General features: G+C 37.1%; 2 protein-coding genes across 2 annotated transcripts in view; one reads left to right on the forward strand and one right to left on the reverse strand.

The window, feature by feature from the left end:
* On the reverse strand, nt 5,623–12,039 carry LOC109839577 (dnaJ homolog subfamily C member 28-like). The gene is made up of 4 exons (XM_020408065.1): nt 11,727–12,039; nt 7,071–7,401; nt 6,593–6,672; nt 5,623–6,147 (listed from the first exon to the last, which is right to left on the reverse strand). Exons 1-4 carry the CDS (start codon nt 11,963–11,965, stop codon nt 5,958–5,960), a joined length of 840 nt encoding a protein of 279 aa, XP_020263654.1. The 5' UTR covers nt 11,966–12,039; the 3' UTR covers nt 5,623–5,957.
* LOC109839400 (serine/arginine-rich splicing factor RS31-like) overlaps nt 15,824–21,182 on the forward strand; it is a 6,406-nt gene continuing 1,047 nt past the window's right edge. Inside the window, exons 1-5 of the mRNA XM_020407824.1 lie at nt 15,824–15,899; nt 16,025–16,154; nt 19,424–19,536; nt 19,955–20,193; nt 21,053–21,177. Of these exons, the coding sequence (XP_020263413.1) occupies nt 16,049–16,154; nt 19,424–19,536; nt 19,955–20,193; nt 21,053–21,177 (583 nt within the window). The 5' untranslated portion in view covers nt 15,824–15,899; nt 16,025–16,048. The remainder of the gene's footprint in view (nt 15,900–16,024; nt 16,155–19,423; nt 19,537–19,954; nt 20,194–21,052; nt 21,178–21,182) is intronic.

Here is a 21,182-nt window from a genome sequence, read left to right on the forward strand (position 1 = left end):
AAGAATTTTGAGATGAAAGATCTTGGGGACGCCTCTTTTATATTAGGGATCCAGATACATCGAGATCGCTCTCGGGGTATTCTTGGATTATCACAAAAGAGCTATATCGATAAGGTACTTAAAAGGTTTGGCATGCAAGATTGCAGACCAGGTGACACCCCTGTTGCTAAAGGAGACAAGTTTAGTCTCAATCAGTGCCCTAAAGGTAACCTTGAAATTCAGGAAATGCAGAAGATTCCTTATGCTTCGGCTGTAGGAAGTCTAATGTATGCTCAGGTATGTACGCGTCCGGATATTGCGTACATTGTTGGGATGTTAGGCAGATACTTAAGCAACCCTGGTATGGATCATTGGATAGCAGTCAAAAGGGTTATGAGGTATCTTCAGAAAACAAAAGATTACATGCTCACATACAGAAAATCAGAGAAATTAGAGGTCATTGGGTATTCGGACTCTGATTTTGCTGGATGCCAAGATAGCAGGAAGTCTACATCAGGCTACATTTATATGTTAGCAGGAGGAGCTATATCATGGAAAAGTGTCAAACAAACACTAGTAGCTTCCTCCACTATGGCAGCAGAATTTGTAGCTTGCTATGAGGCATCCAATCAGGGAATATGGCTGCGAAATTTTGTCACGGGACTGCGCATTTTGGAAAATGTTGAAAGACCACTAAGGTTATATTGTGACAATAAATCTGCAGTAATGTATTCCAATAACAACAGGAGCTCAACTAAGTCAAAACATATTGACATTAAGTTCCTGGTTGTGAAAGAAATGGTACAGAGTGGACAAATATCTATAGAGCACATTGGGACAAACTCCATGATAGCTGATCCTCTTACTAAAGGACTACCACCTAAGGTCTTTCATGAGCATACTGCTCATATGGGTGTGGTATTATTTGAGAATATTATGTTTTAGTGGGAGTTTGTATTTGTGGTGCTTTATGTTTGGTTGTATTGTCTGATCAGAATAAAGTATTCAGTTAAGACACTCTGTTACATTATGTTTGGTTTTGACCTCACTAAGGAGGACCAGTTGAAAATAAAGCCAAGTGATGTTGAAAGACACATCTTTGTGGGCGACGGACAATCGGTAGATGTGGAAGCAATTGGGCACTTTAGGTTGTTGTTAGGAACTGGTTCTTATTTGGACTTAAAAGATACTTTTGTAGTACCGTCTTTTAGACGGAATTTGATTTCAGTTTCTGTATTGGACAAATCAGGTGATTCTTGTTCATTTGGAAACAATCAATTCGGTTTATCTTTTAATTCAAATGTTGTGGGAACCGGTTATTTGAGTATTTATGACAACCTATATTTGCTTGATACAATTGCTTCTTATAATGAATCCTTGCATGTGGAATCACGTGGTACTAAGCGTAAATTAAATAAGGAAAATTCAGCGTCATTATGGCATAAGCGCTTGGGTCATATCTCAAAAGGTAGAGTTGAGCGTCTTGTGTCTGATGGCATTTTGGATTCCCTTGATTTTTCGGACTTCGACGTATGTGTTGAATGTATCAAGGGAAAACAGACCAAAGTGAAAAGATTAGGTGCCAACAGATCTTCGGATGTCTTAGAATTGATACATACGGATATTTGTGGGCCATTCCCTACGGAATCCTGGAATGGTCAACAATATTTTATATCATTCATAGACGATTACTCACGTTATGGGCACCTATATCTTATTCATGAAAAATCTGAGTCTCTGGACATGTTCAAAGCCTATAAAGCTGAAGTTGAGAATCAACTCAACAGAAGAATTAAAACCGTCAGATCTGATCGTGGTGGTGAGTACTACGGTAGATATGATGGTTCAGGTGAACAACGTCCAGGACCATTTGCTAGATACCTAGAGGAATGCGGTATCGTCCCACAGTACACCATGCCGGGTTCACCTAGCATGAATGGTGTAGCTGAAAGACGAAATAGGACTCTTAAGGATATGGTAAGAAGTATGATTGCTCATTCTTCTTTACCAGAGTCACTCTGGGGAGAAGCACTTAAGACAGCAGCTTACATTCTGAATAGAGTACCAAGTAAAGCAGTTGCTAAAACACCTTATGAGCTTTGGACTGGTCGAAAGCCCAGTTTAAAGCATTTACATATTTGGGGATGTCCAGCTGAGGCAAGGCCTTATAGGCCAAATGAAAAGAAATTGGACTCCAAAACAGTTAGCAGCTACTTTATTGGATACTCTGAACGCTCTAGGGGCTATAAGTTTTATGATCCCACTATAAGGAATATTTTTGAGACGGGAACAGCAACATTCTTTGAGGATGTTGAGTTTGGGGGGAGAAATAAGGTTAGAGACATTAGTTTTGAGGAGGAATTGGCTTCAGATCCAATCCATACAGTTACTTTTGACAATATTCAGGTTCCTATACCTGTTGTTGCTCAAGAAGTAAATCCGGAACCTCAAGATGATAATGTTGAACAACTCCCTGTTCCAGAAGAACAAACTCAACAACCTCAAGAACCAGTGCCATTAAGGAGATCCACGAGAGAAAGGAGAAATGCTATTCCGGATGATTATATTGTATTTCTCCAAGAACATGAGGAAAGTAGTGGAATGTTAGAAGATGATCCAATCAACTTCTCTCAGGCCATGAAAAGTTCTAACTCTCAACAGTGGATTGATGCCATGAATGAAGAGTACAAGTCTATGCAAGACAATAAGGTTTGGGAACTTGTCCCATTACCAGAAGGTGCAAAACCAATTGGTTGTAAATGGATTTTTAAAACCAAGCGGGATGCAAACGGTAATGTGGAGAGGTATAAGGCACGTCTTGTGGCTAAAGGCTATACTCAAAAGGAAGGCATTGATTATACAGAGACTTTCTCTCCGGTTTCATCGAAAGACTCTTTCAGAATAATCATGGCACTTGTTGCTCATTATGATCTTGAGTTACATCAGATGGATGTTAAGACTGCATTTCTCAATGGAGACATTGATGAGATGATTTATATGGTGCAACCAGAAAACTTTGTGTCAGGAGACCCAAAGAATATGGTTTGCAAATTAAGGAAATCCATCTATGGACTCAAGCAAGCTCCTCGTCAATGGTATCATAAGTTTCAACAAATAGTTATCTCGTTCGGTTTTGAGATGAACATTGTTGATGACTGTGTATATCACAAGTTCAGTGGGAGTAAGTATATTTTTCTGGTTCTGTATGTCGATGACATCTTGCTTGCCACTAATGATATAGGCATGTTGCACGAAACCAAGAGATTTCTATCAAAGAATTTTGAGATGAAAGATCTTGGGGACGCCTCTTTTATATTAGGGATCCAGATACATCGAGATCGCTCTCGGGGTATTCTTGGATTATCACAAAAGAGCTATATCGATAAGGTACTTAAAAGGTTTGGCATGCAAGATTGCAGACCAGGTGACACCCCTGTTGCTAAAGGAGACAAGTTTAGTCTCAATCAGTGCCCTAAAGGTAACCTTGAAATTCAGGAAATGCAGAAGATTCCTTATGCTTCGGCTGTAGGAAGTCTAATGTATGCTCAGGTATGTACGCGTCCGGATATTGCGTACATTGTTGGGATGTTAGGCAGATACTTAAGCAACCCTGGTATGGATCATTGGATAGCAGTCAAAAGGGTTATGAGGTATCTTCAGAAAACAAAAGATTACATGCTCACATACAGAAAATCAGAGAAATTAGAGGTCATTGGGTATTCGGACTCTGATTTTGCTGGATGCCAAGATAGCAGGAAGTCTACATCAGGCTACATTTATATGTTAGCAGGAGGAGCTATATCATGGAAAAGTGTCAAACAAACACTAGTAGCTTCCTCCACTATGGCAGCAGAATTTGTAGCTTGCTATGAGGCATCCAATCAGGGAATATGGCTGCGAAATTTTGTCACGGGACTGCGCATTTTGGAAAATGTTGAAAGACCACTAAGGCTATATTGTGACAATAAATCTGCAGTAATGTATTCCAATAACAACAGGAGCTCAACTAAGTCAAAACATATTGACATTAAGTTCCTGGTTGTGAAAGAAAGGGTACAGAGTGGACAGATATCCATAGAGCACATTGGGACAAACTCCATGATAGCTGATCCTCTTACTAAGGGATTGCCACCTAAGGTCTTTCATGAGCATACTGCTCATATGGGTGTGGTATTATTTGAGGATATTATGTTTTAGTGGGAGTTTGTATTTGTGGTGCTTTATGTTTGGTTGTATTGTCTGATCAGAATAAAGTATTCAGTTAAGACACTCTGTTACATTATGTTTGGTTTTGACCTCACTAAGGAGGACCAGTTGAAAATAGACATGTACTGATCACATTGCATGTAATTTTCATGTTGCACATCCATGATTGATCTATGTCGTTTGATTGTATTGGTATATGTGACCATTGATGGGTCGAGTCACGATAAATGTGATGAAAGCCGCTTTGATCCTATATTGATATAGTCAATGGACGAGATTGTTCGAAAATACCTTTTCAGTGATAGCAATTTTTAAGCTCATAAGGTTATACACAATTTAAGGAATCATATGGTGCCCAAGTGGGAGATTGTTGGATTTAATCTAATAAATCTATTTGTGGGCACATATGATTAATCAATGTGTATTGCTATCTTTCAGGATAACCCACTAAAGTGATCAATTAAGTTGGGTTAATAGGTATTTAAATATAATCATGGGGTTATATGTGCAGATACCAGGTTGTAATTGTGATTTATTGAGGGGCTAAATTATAAAAGTACAACATCTATAAATAAGGGGTTATGATCCCTAACCTAGGGTTACATTCTCTAATTCTCTACACCCCCATCTAGTAAGAGAAATTCGGATTTAGAGAAACCCTAAGGTTAGAAGATCATCAAAAACCCAAATTAAGATTTCTTCTATGGATTCAGGTATAATCTTCCGCACTCTTTTGATTATTGTTAATCTCTTTGAATTAATCATGGCTATATGGTTTTAGATCTCAAGTTTTGGTTTAGATCTAGCACAACCAACCACCTGGAATTTGTATAAATCTTCCTTAGATCAGTTCATAACAGTAGTTTCCTGAAGGATTTAAAAAAAAGGAAAGACCGTTTTTAAAACTTTATTAGCAAAATCGACTTTTTTGTGGATTTAATTAGCAAAATCGACATCTTTTGTCGATTTTGAATAATATAGTTTTTAAAATACACGGGACTACTAGCAGTCCCGTGTAATTAGTGTTGACTAATCACATGCTAATTAAACTTTAAAAAACACACGAGACTAATTAAACTTCATTAGGGTGTAATTAGGCACCACTAAATACACGGTGCTAGTAGTCCCGTGTATTTTAAACCTTCATTTTTACAAAATCCACCTCTTTTCGGCCACTTGGCCAAAAAGAGGTCGATTTTGCTAATAATGTTTCAAGTAGGGTCTTTTTTAAAAAATTCTCCTTTCTTGAAAGTCTCCAGACAACAGTGAAGTGGTAGTTTAAACAAGGAAATCCATACCAACAAGAAGGAATGTGACAAAAACAACATCGAAACAAAAGGCAACATGCACATGGAAACACAAGGCAACATGCAGATGGAAACACATGGACCTATGCACACGTCATTCATACATTCAGATCCAACCACAGGGTTTCACATACGCACAACAATACACGCACGACACGGTTTCAGATACACACCACAATACATAGTAAAGACACGGTTTCAGATACACACCACAATACATAGTAATTACATATGCATGGCATCATACACATACGCAAAAAATGCACGCGACACATGCACCGATAATACATGTATAGGAAATAAATCTGATGCCTTCATGCACGTGTGCTTGCGTCTAACATCCACCAACCACACTAACATTTTGCCTCTAATATCCACCAACCACACTACATGCACCCACATGTCCATACACGTCTCATACGTGTGCACACATGCCATTGCGTCTACGCGCACGCGTGGACCCATTCACACATACGAACATCCACCAACATGCACATGGGCACATACACAATCATGCACACGTCCATGTACATGCCCGCTTACACCCACGCACGCGCACACAAACCACTTGTACAACTGAACACTTGTTCGCCCGCGTATCCGTCTACATGCACACACACCCAATGCATACACATACACACACATACAAGCACACCTGCAAAACATACATCGACCCCTATCAAGCAAACAAACAACAAAAGAACCAAATAGACAACCAACCAATCAAACAAACAAATAAAACTCAACCTAAAAAATGAAAAGGAAAAGAAAAAATATTACCATGTCAAGGGGAATTAAGGAAAATAAGAAGGAAAAAAAAATACCCCAAACGCCCCTTTTCAGGTGGGTGAAGCTTTGCAAGAAAAATCTACATATTCCCTTTTTCTATAATATTTCGCAATATTTAACACATACATACATATATCATGCATATATAGCTACCTTCTTATGCCTACATAATCATCCTTTTCCTTTTCTTTGGTTTTCTTTGTTTCTTCTGTTGTTGCATCTGACTAGTTAACTTCATGATCTTAGCATCATATAACAAAATAGACAATTGATAACAGAATGTACAAAAAGACAAACATAAATTGCCTTACTCCAACTTATCTATTTCTTTCTCCCATTTGAGTCCAAACATTTGCCGACCAAAGGGCACTATGAGATTGTACCGGAGTACCTGCAATTCAATTGACAAGTATGTCAAAAACCTCAATTAAAAAAAACTTTATAATTGATTTCCTAAAAAAATTACTAATATTTTTAGGGCTAATTGCACAGCAACCCCTGTTGTATCGTAGTTTCGAACTCACTATCCCTGTAGTAGTTTCATTGTTGAAGATAGACCCTGTGGATTAATTTTTTTTAACTATTTTGCCATGGGCAGAATTTTGGAAGATATTGCCCATGGGTGAAATTAGTGAGTCTATCTAAGGATAAGAGATTCACAAAACATTTAGCCCTGGGAGTATCTGCAACAACATAACTACAAGGATAGTAAGCTCAAAACAGCAATACTGCAGGGGTTTATCTGCAATTAACCCTTTTATCTATAAAGAAAACAGTATAATTGACCACCTTAATGTTAATATCCCGCATCTGTTCTTTAAGGTACTCCAAATCCTTAGGCCATGTGGAACCTAAGTTGTTTGTTCGATTTGCTTGAGCTTTCTTCAAGGCTAACCTCCACTCTGCAATATTGCACCTAATTTCCTTGTTCAGTTCAACCCACTCTGGAGCACAACCATTTCTCGAAAGGATTCTGTACAGTGTGTCCTCTGCAGGATCGGCGTGAGCATTTGTGCTGAAGTCGAGAGGTTTTCCTCGTCCTGGTAGGTTTTCAAAGTGCCCTTCCTCCATTGATTGCCATATTCTTCGCTCTGCTACATTGATGATATCTGTCTCTGACCTGTCAGCATATAGAAGTTAAAAGTGGAGGGACAAACATAATTCAGGAAAGAAGCCAACTCTTTTCCTCTTTTTTTTTGGTATTATATTTACACAATGCATAAAAGAGTACAGGCCGGTTCTCCTGCTCTCTATTAAGGTTATCCCTTCTCTACTGAACTCTTGTCCTTGGAACCTTCTGTACAATCGGTTCACATACAAATCCAGAAAATCATAAAATGATGTCATCTTGCAACAAGAGAAATCCTGTCTACAGCTATCTTTCAGAAAAGGTGTCCTTAGGGCTAACGAAAGTTGTACGAAAGATACAAGGAAAGAGAACATTGTGTCTCTTTTCACAGATCATACTGACTCTATTAATTGTTAAAATTGACTTCTCGACAATAAATTCTAGTAAGATTCATATAACATTTAAAAAAACATGTAAAAGCAAGCAGCGATAAGAAGATTACAGCGCCCATCGCCATCAGTTATTCAGTGCATCCCTTCTCTTGCATATTTTTTCTTCGAAATAAGTACAGATTATTTAACATGTTAATTTGTCTTCTAGTAACATGCTGATTATGAGCAAATTGTGCAAACGGTTAATCGATGTTTAAAGCCGAAAATAGACAGCTTTCGAGCATATGCAAGCATGAAAGTGGAAATACTGCAGATGTTAATTCTCATTACCAAGTGGCTGGAAAAATGAACAACCAGAATTTTGACACATACAAGCATGAACACACAGAAATTGTCATTGTTAACTAATTTACACCAGCAATGTTTGTGTAGATGCACTATTTGGGCAAAACAAAGAAAGAAAACAAGTGCTCATTCTTTGACCTGCTAAATGAATCTCGTGTTTAAGTGAGTTTTGGAGCGTAAGCTATGAGGTCAATTTTACCGTACTGCTAAAATGTCGGCATGTGTGTCTAGAAAATAAACTAACACAACGATGAGGAAGATAAGAGGAGGGTAGCAGTAGCAGGGAAGAGAACAGACTGGTTTGGTGATATGAAAGGAGAAAGGTGGCAGCAGGGGATCAGCAGGGAAGATGAAGAAGAAAAAGACTGGATTGAGTTTAAAGATCTACAGAATCCAAAATTGAATAGAAGTAAAATTTCTAATCCTAACTAAACCAAAATTTCTAAATAAACTAACATGCCTCAAATATAACAGATGCTGTTTAACTTAAATAGAATTTCTCAAACAATCTCTAAATAAAGCAAACTTGTCTAATCCAAACTGGGATTACTTCAATTTAATCAAACTAGGTTTTCTCAAATCCTTATGAACTAGGATTTTTTCGACCCAGATAAAACTAGGATTTTTCCCATTACATGAACATTGGATTGAGTTGCTTTATCTACAACTATCGCACTTGCATATTGCACTTGATTAGTCATCTGCGCAACATTCACTGATTGGAAAGAAAAAAAAGTCAACCTCGAGTTTCATAATGTAGGAGAACTAAGAACTGATAATTATGAGTTGAGATGACATCATGACAACCAGTATGAAAGCCAACATGATGAGACACAAAATTCGATTCGGTGAGAATTCTGCACAAGTAACAACTCAATCTGAATACTGTTGACAAGTGTTTTCCTTTAAAATCGCTTCCAAACCGAAATCAGCATGTTTTCCTCAAGCATCCATCTATCTTCTCTATTTTATGTCTGCTACTAAGGTGAGTCTATCTTTTGATGACATTGATTAAGTACTCTTCCAGCTCTGCATTTCCTTGTCCTGTTATAGACGACTACACCTCAATCCCAAAGTACCAAGGATTACTTGGCAGTAGGGATGCAAGTCCGACTTTGGTCATGGAATGGGCACCAAAATCAAACCAAGCATAAGTAAAGTCAGATTTGGGAAGAAAGTATGAGGAGGCACAAACAGGATCGAACCAGACAATATCAAATCCGAGATATGATATATGAATCGTAAAAATACTAGTTATACCAAATCCAACATATCATGTATGAATCATAAAAATACTAGCTTTTCCTGTATTCTATAAGATTGTATAGGGGTAAATTGCGAGGATAGGATAAGGTTTTGGAGACAAATACTCCACCTTTTGGTAAAAGAGGGCCCCACTCAAACTGGATTAACCTTAAACCTAAATGCAAGGTTTTAAATATTGGATGCCGGGTTCATGTCAGACGACTAAAATTCTTGTTGGATAGGAAATCGGGGATATGTCGGGGGACATGAAAAATAAATATCAGATTGTTATATCGGATAGTGTGCATGTGTAATATAAATCTTATAAATAAAATCTAAACATACTTAATAAATTCTATTGTTTAAACATATAAAAAACTAAATAACTTATGATGCTTAAAGGTGATGCTGAAGGAAAGATGTTAGCAAAGAGGACTCTGATATTGGCGGTTATGAAGAGAGAAGATCACCCGATATTGATGTCGAAGGAATAGCTCGGAGAAGAGACCGATGAGATGTCAAAAGAGAGAGAAGATGCGCAACGAAAATTACTTCGGTCTTTTTCCTATTTCCTTTAACTTATTGATTCTTGTCTTTGGAAGTAATATTAAGACAATCAAGAATTTAAACCCAAACCTGATTAGATAAACATAACAAATTTTTTTAAAAAAATCAACTAATTTTTTAAACTTAAAAATTGGCCGACATAACCGACATGTCCCCCGACATATCCGACATGTCCCCCGAGATATCTGACATAAACCCTAAAAACGCAATATGCGTCAAAAAGCTCCATATCGTATCGGATAGCCGTTAAATCTGACATGTCAGCCGATATTTAAAACACTGGTTAAAGCCCCACATGAACTTTGATCCAACCAACCCGGTCTGAGTTACTGGTTGGGTAGGTCTCTGTTTTAATACCCAAGATTGATCAGACACGGGTAGCATACTTAGGAACTCAAGAGGGATTGGAAAAAGTTAAAAGTCCAAACCTGTCTTTAGCAGCACAAGCTGCATCCATGTTTAGCATATATAAAGTTGCTACCACAAATTACATTACATGATTGGAAAGTGCTATATATTAATATTCTCAGCTTAGTATCCTTCTGGATCCACAACCTAAGATATATAACCAAGATGCGGCCGTGTTTGTAGATCCATTCTTGAAATTTTTGTTTTAATTCTTTCACTGTTCAAATCTATGATCACTCTGTTAAAATATAAAAATAAATCCTCAACACAACTTTGGACTTTAGTGTAATTGTTAGAGGGGCATTAAAATGGTATTAGCGCAACCCATGTTCAAATTCCATGAGCCATGAATTTGAAATAGATTTTCTAGAAATTGATACCACTGCGTGGGTGCAGGTTTCAGCCCATAAAAAGGGCACCCAACTTGCAGGAGCATGTTATAATATAAAAATATAATCCTCACCGCAACTTCGGGGTTTTGGTGTAATGGTTAGATGGACTTTAAGACGCTCTAATGAAACTCTTCTTTACATGGAACTTCCGAAAAAGCCTCACAACTCTGCATCGTTGGTCGCAAAAAGCATATTCTCTTCTAACAACATATTGATGAGTTTACACTAATTCACTCGTCAGCCTAGAGTATGTGGTTAATTAATCTTTGCTTACAAGTAGCAATCTTGCAATCATTTCAACACAAGGGCTCATAGTAACTAGCCAGTTTCAATAGAAACCCATGATAGCAATCTTGCAATCATTTCAACACAAGGGCTCATAGTAACTAGCCAGTTTCAATAGAAACCCATGATGATCCAATTACTATGACCAATACGTTGAGACTTCTTTTCCTCAGCATCTCATTTTATTCAAGGCTTATTCTATCGTTGCCCGAAGAAATGAAAGCAATAAACTGTAACGTCCAATAGGGTCGCTCCAACGCAAACTTCAAACTGTAGTCACTTACTGACTCTTATATACCTTATCATTTAAACAAAATAATAATTTATCTGAGAGGCAACATTAGAAGTTAAATAGTAAATTCAGTCAAGAACAAAAAAAAAAAAAAAAAAAAAATTTGCGCGCGTATAAAAAAAAAAAAAAAAAAAAAAAAAAAAAAGATTTGCGCGCGTAACACTATATTTCCAATCTAAAGGTAATCCTTGATTCCAATCCAAAATCAAAGCCTCTTAAAAGTTAAAACAATCAATTGCTATAATGCCTTCTGACCTAATTCAAACGCATTATCGTCATGTTGTTCCTTAGAATTTAATTAAGTTCTACAAAAAAGCAATACAAACCATAATAACCCTAACATAAATAACGTTACCCTATCATCAAATCAAGTCTTACATAATTACTAACCAATTCACAATTTCATAAATAAAAATAAATAAATAAAGGAAAACCCTTGGAAAAGTATACCTAACGGCGTTAGGGCGACTGCGGAGTTCAGGGGGCAGCTTGCGGTCGTTGACGGCGTCGACGACGGAAGCGAGGCGGTGGCCTTGCTGCCGCTGCTGCTTCTTCTCCTTGGAGGAGGAGGAGGCCGGGTCAGAATCGGGTCGGGTCCAAACGGAGCGGGGGAGGAATACCAGAATCCGACGCCCGATAACTGGATTAAGCGGTGGACGTGTCATTAATCTTGCGATGCTTCCGGCCATGGAAATGAGCGACCTGAATCCAAAAAAATTCCTTTTTTAGGGGCACAAATCTTTTTTCGTGGTAGTCCACAATAAATTCCATTTCCCCAAAAAAACCAAAATGACGTAGTTTTTATATTAAATTGATATAGTTTTTACATCAATTTACTATTTTATTTTCAATCCATTACATCAAATTTTACACCAATTTATAATTTACTATTTTCATTTGGGATACATTTGGAATTTTTTATTTGTTATAACTAATTTAAGGGGTAAAATGGGGGGCTTCAAAGCTACAGTGTTGCGTCATTCCTGACGCAATACTGTAGTAGCCCTTTAAAGCAGCGTAACGTTTGCCGATCGGTTGGAGGAAGGAATTGGCGTCGGTTTGCGTCAATTTGGGTTTTTCCTGATCGGTTGGAGATGCTCTTACGCCTGCGTTTCTTGCAGACAATTTAGTCATGAGTTTGTTTAGACATTAGCCCCTCGGATCTTTCAATATTCTTCTATATTAGACCCTGGTATTAATCCTTGAAATCGATCACAAGTCACTCGGTCCTAGGATATAGCACAAATTGGTCCCAAGATATAGCAAAAATTGGTCCCTCAAGGACTTCGGTGTTCACAAACGTAGAAATGGGGGAGCATTTTTGTCATTGAGGGACTAATATGCAAGTCTGCTCAGGATCTGAGGGACTCATGAACAATACTAAAGATTTGAGGGACCCATGTAGAATTATTGAATATTTGAGGAGCACTTCATTTCGAACTCAGAATTTAGGACACCGGCTTATGAGACAAGATGACGCGTTCCACTTAATTCTTCTTAGAATTTAAAATTTAAAATTCGTGTATTATTATTATTATTATTTGATAGAAAAAGTAGAGTTTTATTCTTTTCTTTTTAATTTTAACTTTTCATTGTAATTATATGTAATTTAATATAGGGAAAAATGCTTCCAGCCCCCAAAACTAATGAAAACAAGCTTCCCCCTCCCAAGACTTTTTCAACGCTCTCAAAACCCCCAAATTCGTAACAAATATGCACTGAGCCCCCAAAACACAAAGACCAAGAGTATTAAAATTTGAAGACCATAATACCCTTTCTCTCTCTTTTTCTTTCTTTATCTGTGATGATTTGAAAGGGTTCCTCCGTCCCTTTCCCCGATGGCGGCCGTCATCATGTCCCTCAGCAGGGTCCCCACCTCCGCGATGAGATTGCCCCCTCTGCCGTCAACCTCGCCGTCACGAGCATCGCCCCGCGCACCGGTATCCTCCCAGGATCCACATCAGCCTCCCCAACCTGGGCCCCACCATAGTAAAGCTGGAGAGAACGAAGCATAGTTAGGGTTTTTGATGAGGAGGTCGAGGGTCATGTTGAGCTCCACGCGGATGGCCGGGAACGTGACACGTGGAGAGACGCCGGTGACGGCGAGGATGAGCAGGAGGAGGTGATGAGCAAGAGGAGGATGACGAAGTTTACGGCGGCGGTCGTGGTGCATGTGCGTCGGATTTTCAAAACCTGGATTTTGTTTTAGGGATACTATTCCTTCATTTCAGCGTAACCTGGATTGGGTGATACTATTCTTTCATTTCAGCGTCAGTCTCTCGGGATCCCTTCTAATTCTGAGTCTAATTCTGGTGAGGATTCTGCTGATGGATCAGGCTCTTCTGATTCTGGAGGTGATGGTGATGATGATGGTGGTGATGGTGCTGGTGGTGACTGACTTGAGTTTCTCTATGTGATGGTTATTTTTGTTTTTTTTTAATGTTCTCTTTTGGAGATGATTGATTTGATAACTCTGTTTTATTTGAGTGTAATAACTCTATGATACTTTGTGGAACAAACTATGTATGGTTTTGTGTGATTTTTTATCTTGTGGACAAATCCATGGTTAGTGCAAAACTATATTGCTTCTAATGCTTATGTGATATTTTGTGGCCTATTGTGTTTAATTTATTTCTTTTATAAATCAATGCATTGTTGAAACAACATTCATAATTTGATGTGCGGTAAATATTTGTTGCCTGTCATGAGTTCTTTGCACTGTTTAGGTTTTGTATATTTATGCAAATCTATGATGCTAAAATGATGTTTTGTTTATCATGTTATGATCAATGCATGGTTAAGACTATAATCATGTTTTTGTTTATAGAATTTGAATTACTTGTATTATTTATGCATATGTTTGATGAAAAGTTGTTGGTTTAGCTCCTGTATGTATGTTCAATAAATGTCACTTAGTCTATTTGACAGGGGGAGCCTTTGACATACAATTCTTTATTTTTTATCTATGCTTATAAGCAGGGGGAGTATTGCTCCTATCTTTCATTTTTCCCTTTTTGATGTTGTCAAAGGGGGAGAAAATACCACATATAGCTTACAAATTGATTCTTTTATATATATATGGTCTTGTTATGATTTACTCTTGTTCTTGGCTTATATGTGGATTATCAGTATATATTTCATATTCATGTATAAATTGTTTGCCATCATCAAAAAGGGGGAGATTGTTGACCCTATAGTTTTGATGATGATTTGACAAACAATTTATTACTAATAAGTTTTCTAGTGTTTTGTGTTTATGTTCTTTTTTCAGGTATTTCAACACGCGTTAATCAAGCGTTAAAGATTCAAGTTCATTTGCGTGGATTTACCTAGGTATATGTTAGTTTACTTACATATATAGTATGATTATATCTAAGCTCAATATATACACTTAACACGATTTTTGACGTTTTCTATCATATAGATGATTTTTCATTAAACGTTGTTAAAATACTTTATCTCATGTTTACAGCTCCTTCATACTTCACTATATACATATATTATATGCACAATATATATATGAATATTTACAAGTCCTATATCAAAGTTCACTTTCATAAAAATTACAGGTTTTCTAAGCATTCTTCAAAAACAGGTAGTTTTCACAAACGAAAATTAATTTTCCAGAAATTCTTTTTCAAACATGTTCATTTCATCATTTAGAAACTTTCCCCAAAGTTTCACTATTTTTGGATGTGATTTGATATTTTTAACGAATTTTCAAAACTGCCCAAAACCTGTCAATTTGTGTATATCAGATTTCGGTCGACCGGTACGGTCGACCGACAATTGTTCTTTTTCTTAGCATAGTTCCAGAGAGCCTTTCGGTCGACCGCACCGGTCGACCGAGAGAATTTCCGGTCGACCGAAAATTCCGTCGGTCGACCGCCAGCTCTAAACCCTGTTTTTTGAGTTGTTTGTGCTTTCCGGTCGACCGGACCGGTCGACCAACAAGTGGTCAAAATGAGCCTAACGGCTAGTTTTTCAAATGGACTTTTTGGTCTTTTACTTATTTCTAGCTGTTGTATTGGGGTGCTATATATACTCCATTGCTGCTCTTCTTCTCTAACATCCAAAAAATCCAAGTTTGTTGTTTAACAAGGGTTAGGTTTGGAGAGGAAGGAGGATGTGACAATGGAGGGTATTATGGTCTTCACGTATCTTAATTTCTTGGGTTTTGTGTTTTGGGGGCTCAGAGAACACAGAGTTTACTTTTGGGGGTAAAACACACGTTGAAAAAGTCTTGGGAGGGGGAAGCTTGTTTTCATTAGTTTTGGGGGCTGGAAGCATTTTTCCCTTTAATATATTTGTTCACATGCGAGCATAGATACTCATCGTAATCCCATGACTATAGTTTTGTCACAAAATTCACGGAAATTAAAATTCGATGGACTTGTCTCAGAATTTCACCCAATAATAACTAAAGCTAACTAAGGCCTAGCCGTAGCATCAATAGCATTTCAAAAGAAGCCCAATGAGCCCGTTGCAAGGCCCAAGTAAAGCGAGCCCAAGATGGACATATATGCTTCTATTTAAACGCGTTCGGCCGGTTTCCTTCCCCAAATTTTCAATTCCAGCCTCCTTTGTTTCTCACTCTAGGGTTTTCTCTTCTCATCGTCAAAGGTACGATTTTTAAGCGATCAGGGTTTCCTTTTCTCTCTCTTTCTGGCTCTATTTCGCGTGGGGTTTGCGATTTCGTTGTTCAGTTAGGGTTTTCTCCTATTTCTGAAGTTCTAGGGTTTCTGTAGGGTTTTCCGTTCGATTTGGGAAAGATGAGGCCTGTTTTCTGCGGCAACTTCGATTACGAGACGAGGCACTCGGATCTTGAACGGCTGTTCTCGAGATATGGGAGGGTTGATCGCATCGACATGAAATCTGGTATAATCCCTAATTTTTCCCTCATATTATATATTTTTCTCGTATAATAAAATGTTTATAGAATGATTTCTCGTTTGAAATTGTTGGGAACTTGTGTGATGTATTCTATTTAATGACAGGGAGTATTATAAATTTCGATCTTTTGTTTTTAATTTATAAATAAATTTGATGTTTAGCCTTCATATGGATTTAGTTTCTACCTACTGTTTGTGGTCTTGTTCCTAATTATTGGCTGATTACCCGATTCATTGGCAAGAATGGGAAACTTTCTGCTAGTTCTTTCTAATTTGAATCACATTCATATATCGATTTTGTCGTTCCGTTAAGTTAAATGAAAGATAATTGTATATGAAATATCTTTTAATTACCTAAGAATTGATCTTACTTAATGGTTAAGTGCTGTTTAGATCTCTCTTATTCTTATGTCTGGTCTCAAAATCAACACGGTAATCTTTAATTCCTGGGAATACATCCAGTCTAATAGTAAACATTGTAATCTTTAATTCCTAAGAACTTATTTATATTCTTTTCCTTGCATAGATGAGTGGGTTGCTTAAGTATGCCCAATTTTATCTTGCTTAGCAGCCGTATTGAAGTGATATTGGCTTACTTGCATTCAGTTTCACATTTTTTTACTGGCCTCCTTAAAACTTATGTGCACAGACTTGACACTTGTGATCGTGCGAAGTTTATTCATATTTGTACCTGACCCTTTGAGCCTGGGACTCTCAGCCAAGTTTGGAAATTTGTTCGCAATGAATTTTGTTCAGTTCATTGATTGTCATCAGTATTTTTCTTGTAACTCTACTTTCCTTTCTGCTCTCATCCACAATAGAGAATTTTGTAGTCCTTGACTGCTGAGTTGTGCACTATATATTGCACTGCATTTCATGTTTATTAAAAGCATTCAAAATATGACAAGTCCCTATCTCGCCATTTGTAGTAACAGCTTCCCTGTGTGCATTATAATCCTGCCATTTCATTTTCCCTTTCTATTGGGTATTATGGCTTGCTTTTCGAGTGATGTTGCTTCAAATTCTCCTTACAAATTTGAGATTAATATTTCATATGAGACATTATAAACTAATTTTTTTTTGCATTGTTAATACCAGTTCAGTCTTGTCACTGCTATTGTATATATTTTTTTCTTTTCATTGCTTCTATGTAAGAGTTGAATATCAGCTGCTTATAATTTTTCTTTGTAAAATCTAGCAAAGCATATAAAGCAGTAAAAGGGTAATTTTATGCATTTAAAAACTTTTGCAAGCTATATTTGTAAGTGAATAAGGTTGTTGCAAAGCCTAGGAAACAGATATTTTGGGCATCAGTGAATATATGTTTCAATAGATATCAAGTTCAAAACTTTCTTGCACATGTTGGATGTATTCTTGTTTACATATTGTGGATCTACAATAATTTTGATAAGCCATATTCAGTTAAACTTTTTTTTTTTCATATTTCTTAAACTGTTTTTGTGGGTTTGTGTTCGGGGGTTTTCATCCAGCTGTGTTTACTAGTATGGTGGCATCTTATTTATTTCCTTGATAAATGAGACATCAGAGCTAGGAACTTGTTTTAGGAAAGAGCTAATCATAGGTGAAATTATTGTACCTATTAGTCTTTATCTATATCTATTTCTTTGTTTGTTCATGCCTATTGTGTGCCTTTTGAGGAATTGTATTATGAGTTTCACTCAGTTTATGCTTAGGGTTTGGTATCTCTCTGTTGCTTCCCATGTTTTTCTGATCAACAATGTACAGAGGATCTGGGGAGTATGGACAAAGGGAAAAATGATTTAATATAAATTTCCTTGACTAATGTAAACAACTTATGGTAAAGGATCATGGGAATAAGATCAAGTTTATACGAAATTATTCTATACATATAGCATATGAATCTTTTGGCCTGCATTCAATTTGGTACATTAAACATCATGGAAGCTTTGTAATGACTTCTCTTTTAAAATTGTTTATTTCTTTAAAATGCCATGTATTTGTGGTAGCGAGTGATTGGTGAAACATTTATGGTTTCATGTTGTCATTGTTGTGATTTCTTCTTGCTTTTTTTATGATTGATGTTTATCGTAGCTTCCTGAAGGCCGGTCCATGTTCATGAAGTGGTTGGTTGAGATTATGTCCTTGCCTTCTATTAGGAATTAGTATCTTGTTGAAGCTTTTTTCTTTCCTAGATTTTGAAGTCATGTTTTTTGTTTCCTTCGTTATGATGACAAAGAAGTATGTTTCTTCTATTAACTTTTGTTTCTTATTTAGTATGTCCTTTTTTTGGTTTCAAGTTTTGAGATATCTATTAATAGTTTACTTGCAAGTGTCGCGCCTTTTACATTGTAGTCCTTTTTCCTGCTCAGTTTTTTCTATGTATTTAAGAAGGTTGTGGATGACTTGTGTTGTCTTATTGCTCAATTGCATCAACAGAGATCAAGCAAATAAGCAACAGGTTCATGGGTTGCATAGCATAGTATATGCCTATTGGCTGCTCTGATATGGCTGTAGGCCAGCTTTTGTGTGGAAGAACACCCATATTTAAATGTTTGTTTTGACGCAGGAACCAGAAAGACAAATCAAGCTCTTTCTAGGCTCCATCCTCATGCAAATTCCTTCTACATGCCCAAGGCAACCTGTCTGCCAGAATAACCAGCATATCAGCTTCTACCATTCATTACTGGCATCCTTCATTCCCATTACATGCTCACCTGTTTATCATTCTTGCCTTGCCCTGCCCAAGCATGATTATTGAAGGAGATATATCACCATGCCATGCCATGCCTACTGCTCGTCACATATCATCATGCCATGCCATGCCATGCCTCCTCGTCACTTCATCTCTATGCTATGCTTCCTGGTAGCTCTATAACTCCATGCCTTGCCATCATAATGCCATGCCTACCAGTCGTCCCATGTCACATGCATGGACTCCTGGTCGTTTATGTCACGATGCCATGCTTACTGATTGCTCTATGTAACATTGACAAGCCAACTGATTGTTGGTTTCAAAAACGGCGTAATATGCTCAGCAATGACTTCTTACATTGGATTTAACTTTCATCATGCTTTTAATTCTCCTGACACAAGGCTTCGATGTTCAAATTCTAATGTCCATCTGGCCTCAAATAACTACAGGTGTAGTATATTTCTGTTTTAACAGGAATTAGTTATCTGCTCTTTGTATGTTATGGTGCCATATAAGGAAGTGTACCAGTATCCATACATGTAATTGCTATTTTCTTTGTCTTATCTATTATCATGTTGTAGGGTTTGCTTTTGTTTACTTTGAGGATGAGCGTGATGCTGAAGATGCTATTCGTGACCTCCATGATAGGCCTTTTGGCTATAGTAGACGCAGGCTTTCGGTGGAGTGGTCAAGGGTAAGTTTCCTTTTTAGGCTTATAATAGGCCTTGTTTCATACAATTCTAGGCTTCACTTGTTTTCTCTGTTCTGTTCTTTTAGATACGGTTCTTTCTCTTTCGTATACTTATAGTTATTATTGTCAACGCCAACTTTTTTATTTTGGTAGTTTATACGGTTCTTTCTCTTTCGTATACTTATAGTTATTATTGTCAACGCCAACTTTTTTATTTTGGTAGTTTCCGCAATTATATGGATTATACCTATTTGCACAAATACCCCGCCGATTACTTTTTTATTTTGGTAGTTTCCGCAATTATATGGATTATACCTATTTGCACAAATACCCCGCCGATTCAAGTAAAATAATTTTTGTATCTGCCCATTCTTTTTCTTCTAATTTTTTGAATAATTATTTTACATGTCTTCTTGTTTAGCAAGGGGAGCGTGGTGGACCTCGACATCGTGATGGTTCTCGGTCAATGGCAAATGCGAGACCTACCAAAACACTCTTCGTCATTAATTTTGATCCAATCACCACAAGGACTCGTGATATTGAAAGGCATTTTGAGCCCTATGGTAAGGTGTTAAATGTTCGTATCAGGAGAAATTTTGCATTTGTGCAATTTGAAACACAGGAGGAGGCTACAAAGGCTCTGGAATGCACCAACATGAGGTTAGTGATGCATCTACTTTCTTTCCTTGGTTTATTTTTTTCATGAAATATTTTTTACATTATTGACAAGTTTTTAGTCTTCATCAGTTAACAAAGTGAGCATTTTGGTTCAGCTCATAATATCTTGTTATCTTTCTAAACTATACAGAATGTCATTTTAAGCTTTGGTTAATATCATAGACCTTGCTAGCAAATCCTACTTCATGTTCCTTTTAAGTTGTTATATTGACCTGTGACTAGATGCATCATGATTACCCAGTCATTTTTGTTGGCAGTTTCCTTGAAGTCAGTTGATCTTAAATTCATTTGTAAACCATGTTTCATAGTACTCCTTAATTGATTAATGAATCAGTAATGCTATATAAGTGACTTTTCATATTTTAACTTTCAAATTTGAATATTAAAAAAGGTTGTCTGATATGTTGGACTTGATCGATCACATTATCTTTTTTGTTCTTTGAGGGTACTCTGGTTTCAGAATCTGATCTCTACCTATTATTTAGACATGTAACTTCTGCCAGTCCAAAGGAGTTCTATATTAAATCAGGTTTTTGGTTACTTCATATGTGCCTTAATGATGTCTATCCAGGTATTATGAGTATTACATGATAGTGTGCAAGTGTATAATCTTTCTATTGTACCCTTTCAGTCTTTAACCAAATTATCCCAAACTGTGAGAGTAAAACTTTATTGCAAAAGTGCTGACCAGTATGTTTGGTAGGATTAGCTTATTTAGCCAGTGGTTTACTGATGAAAAAAAAATACCAGATACAATATATCCTAATTTTTTTATCTGTTTTTTCCTCTTATTGTTGAGGATGTTGCACTAGCAATTACCGATGATCCCTCTTTATTGCAGCAAGATATTGGATCGAGTGGTTTCTGTTGAATACGCTCTTAGAGACGATGGAGAGCGAGGTGACAGCCCTAGAAGGGGAGGAGGCTATGGGAGGCGTGGCGATAGTCCTTATGGCCGTTCTGCGAGTCCA

Source organism: Asparagus officinalis, chromosome 4 (genome assembly GCF_001876935.1).
Source record: "Asparagus officinalis chromosome 4, Aspof.V1, whole genome shotgun sequence".
Taxonomy (NCBI): Eukaryota; Viridiplantae; Streptophyta; class Magnoliopsida; order Asparagales; family Asparagaceae; genus Asparagus; species Asparagus officinalis.

Coding starts and splice junctions, on each gene's coding strand:
- LOC109839577 (XM_020408065.1), bottom strand. CDS start 11,965: ATGGCCGGAAGCATCGCAAGATTAATGACACGTCCACCGCTTAATCCA. Junction 7,402..11,726: donor AGTCGCCCTAACGCCGTTAG/GTATACTTTTCC, acceptor ATATGCTGACAG/GTCAGAGACAGATATCATCA. Junction 6,148..6,592: donor AAAGAAATAGATAAGTTGGA/GTAAGGCAATTT, acceptor TATGTTTTGCAG/GTGTGCTTGTATGTGTGTGT.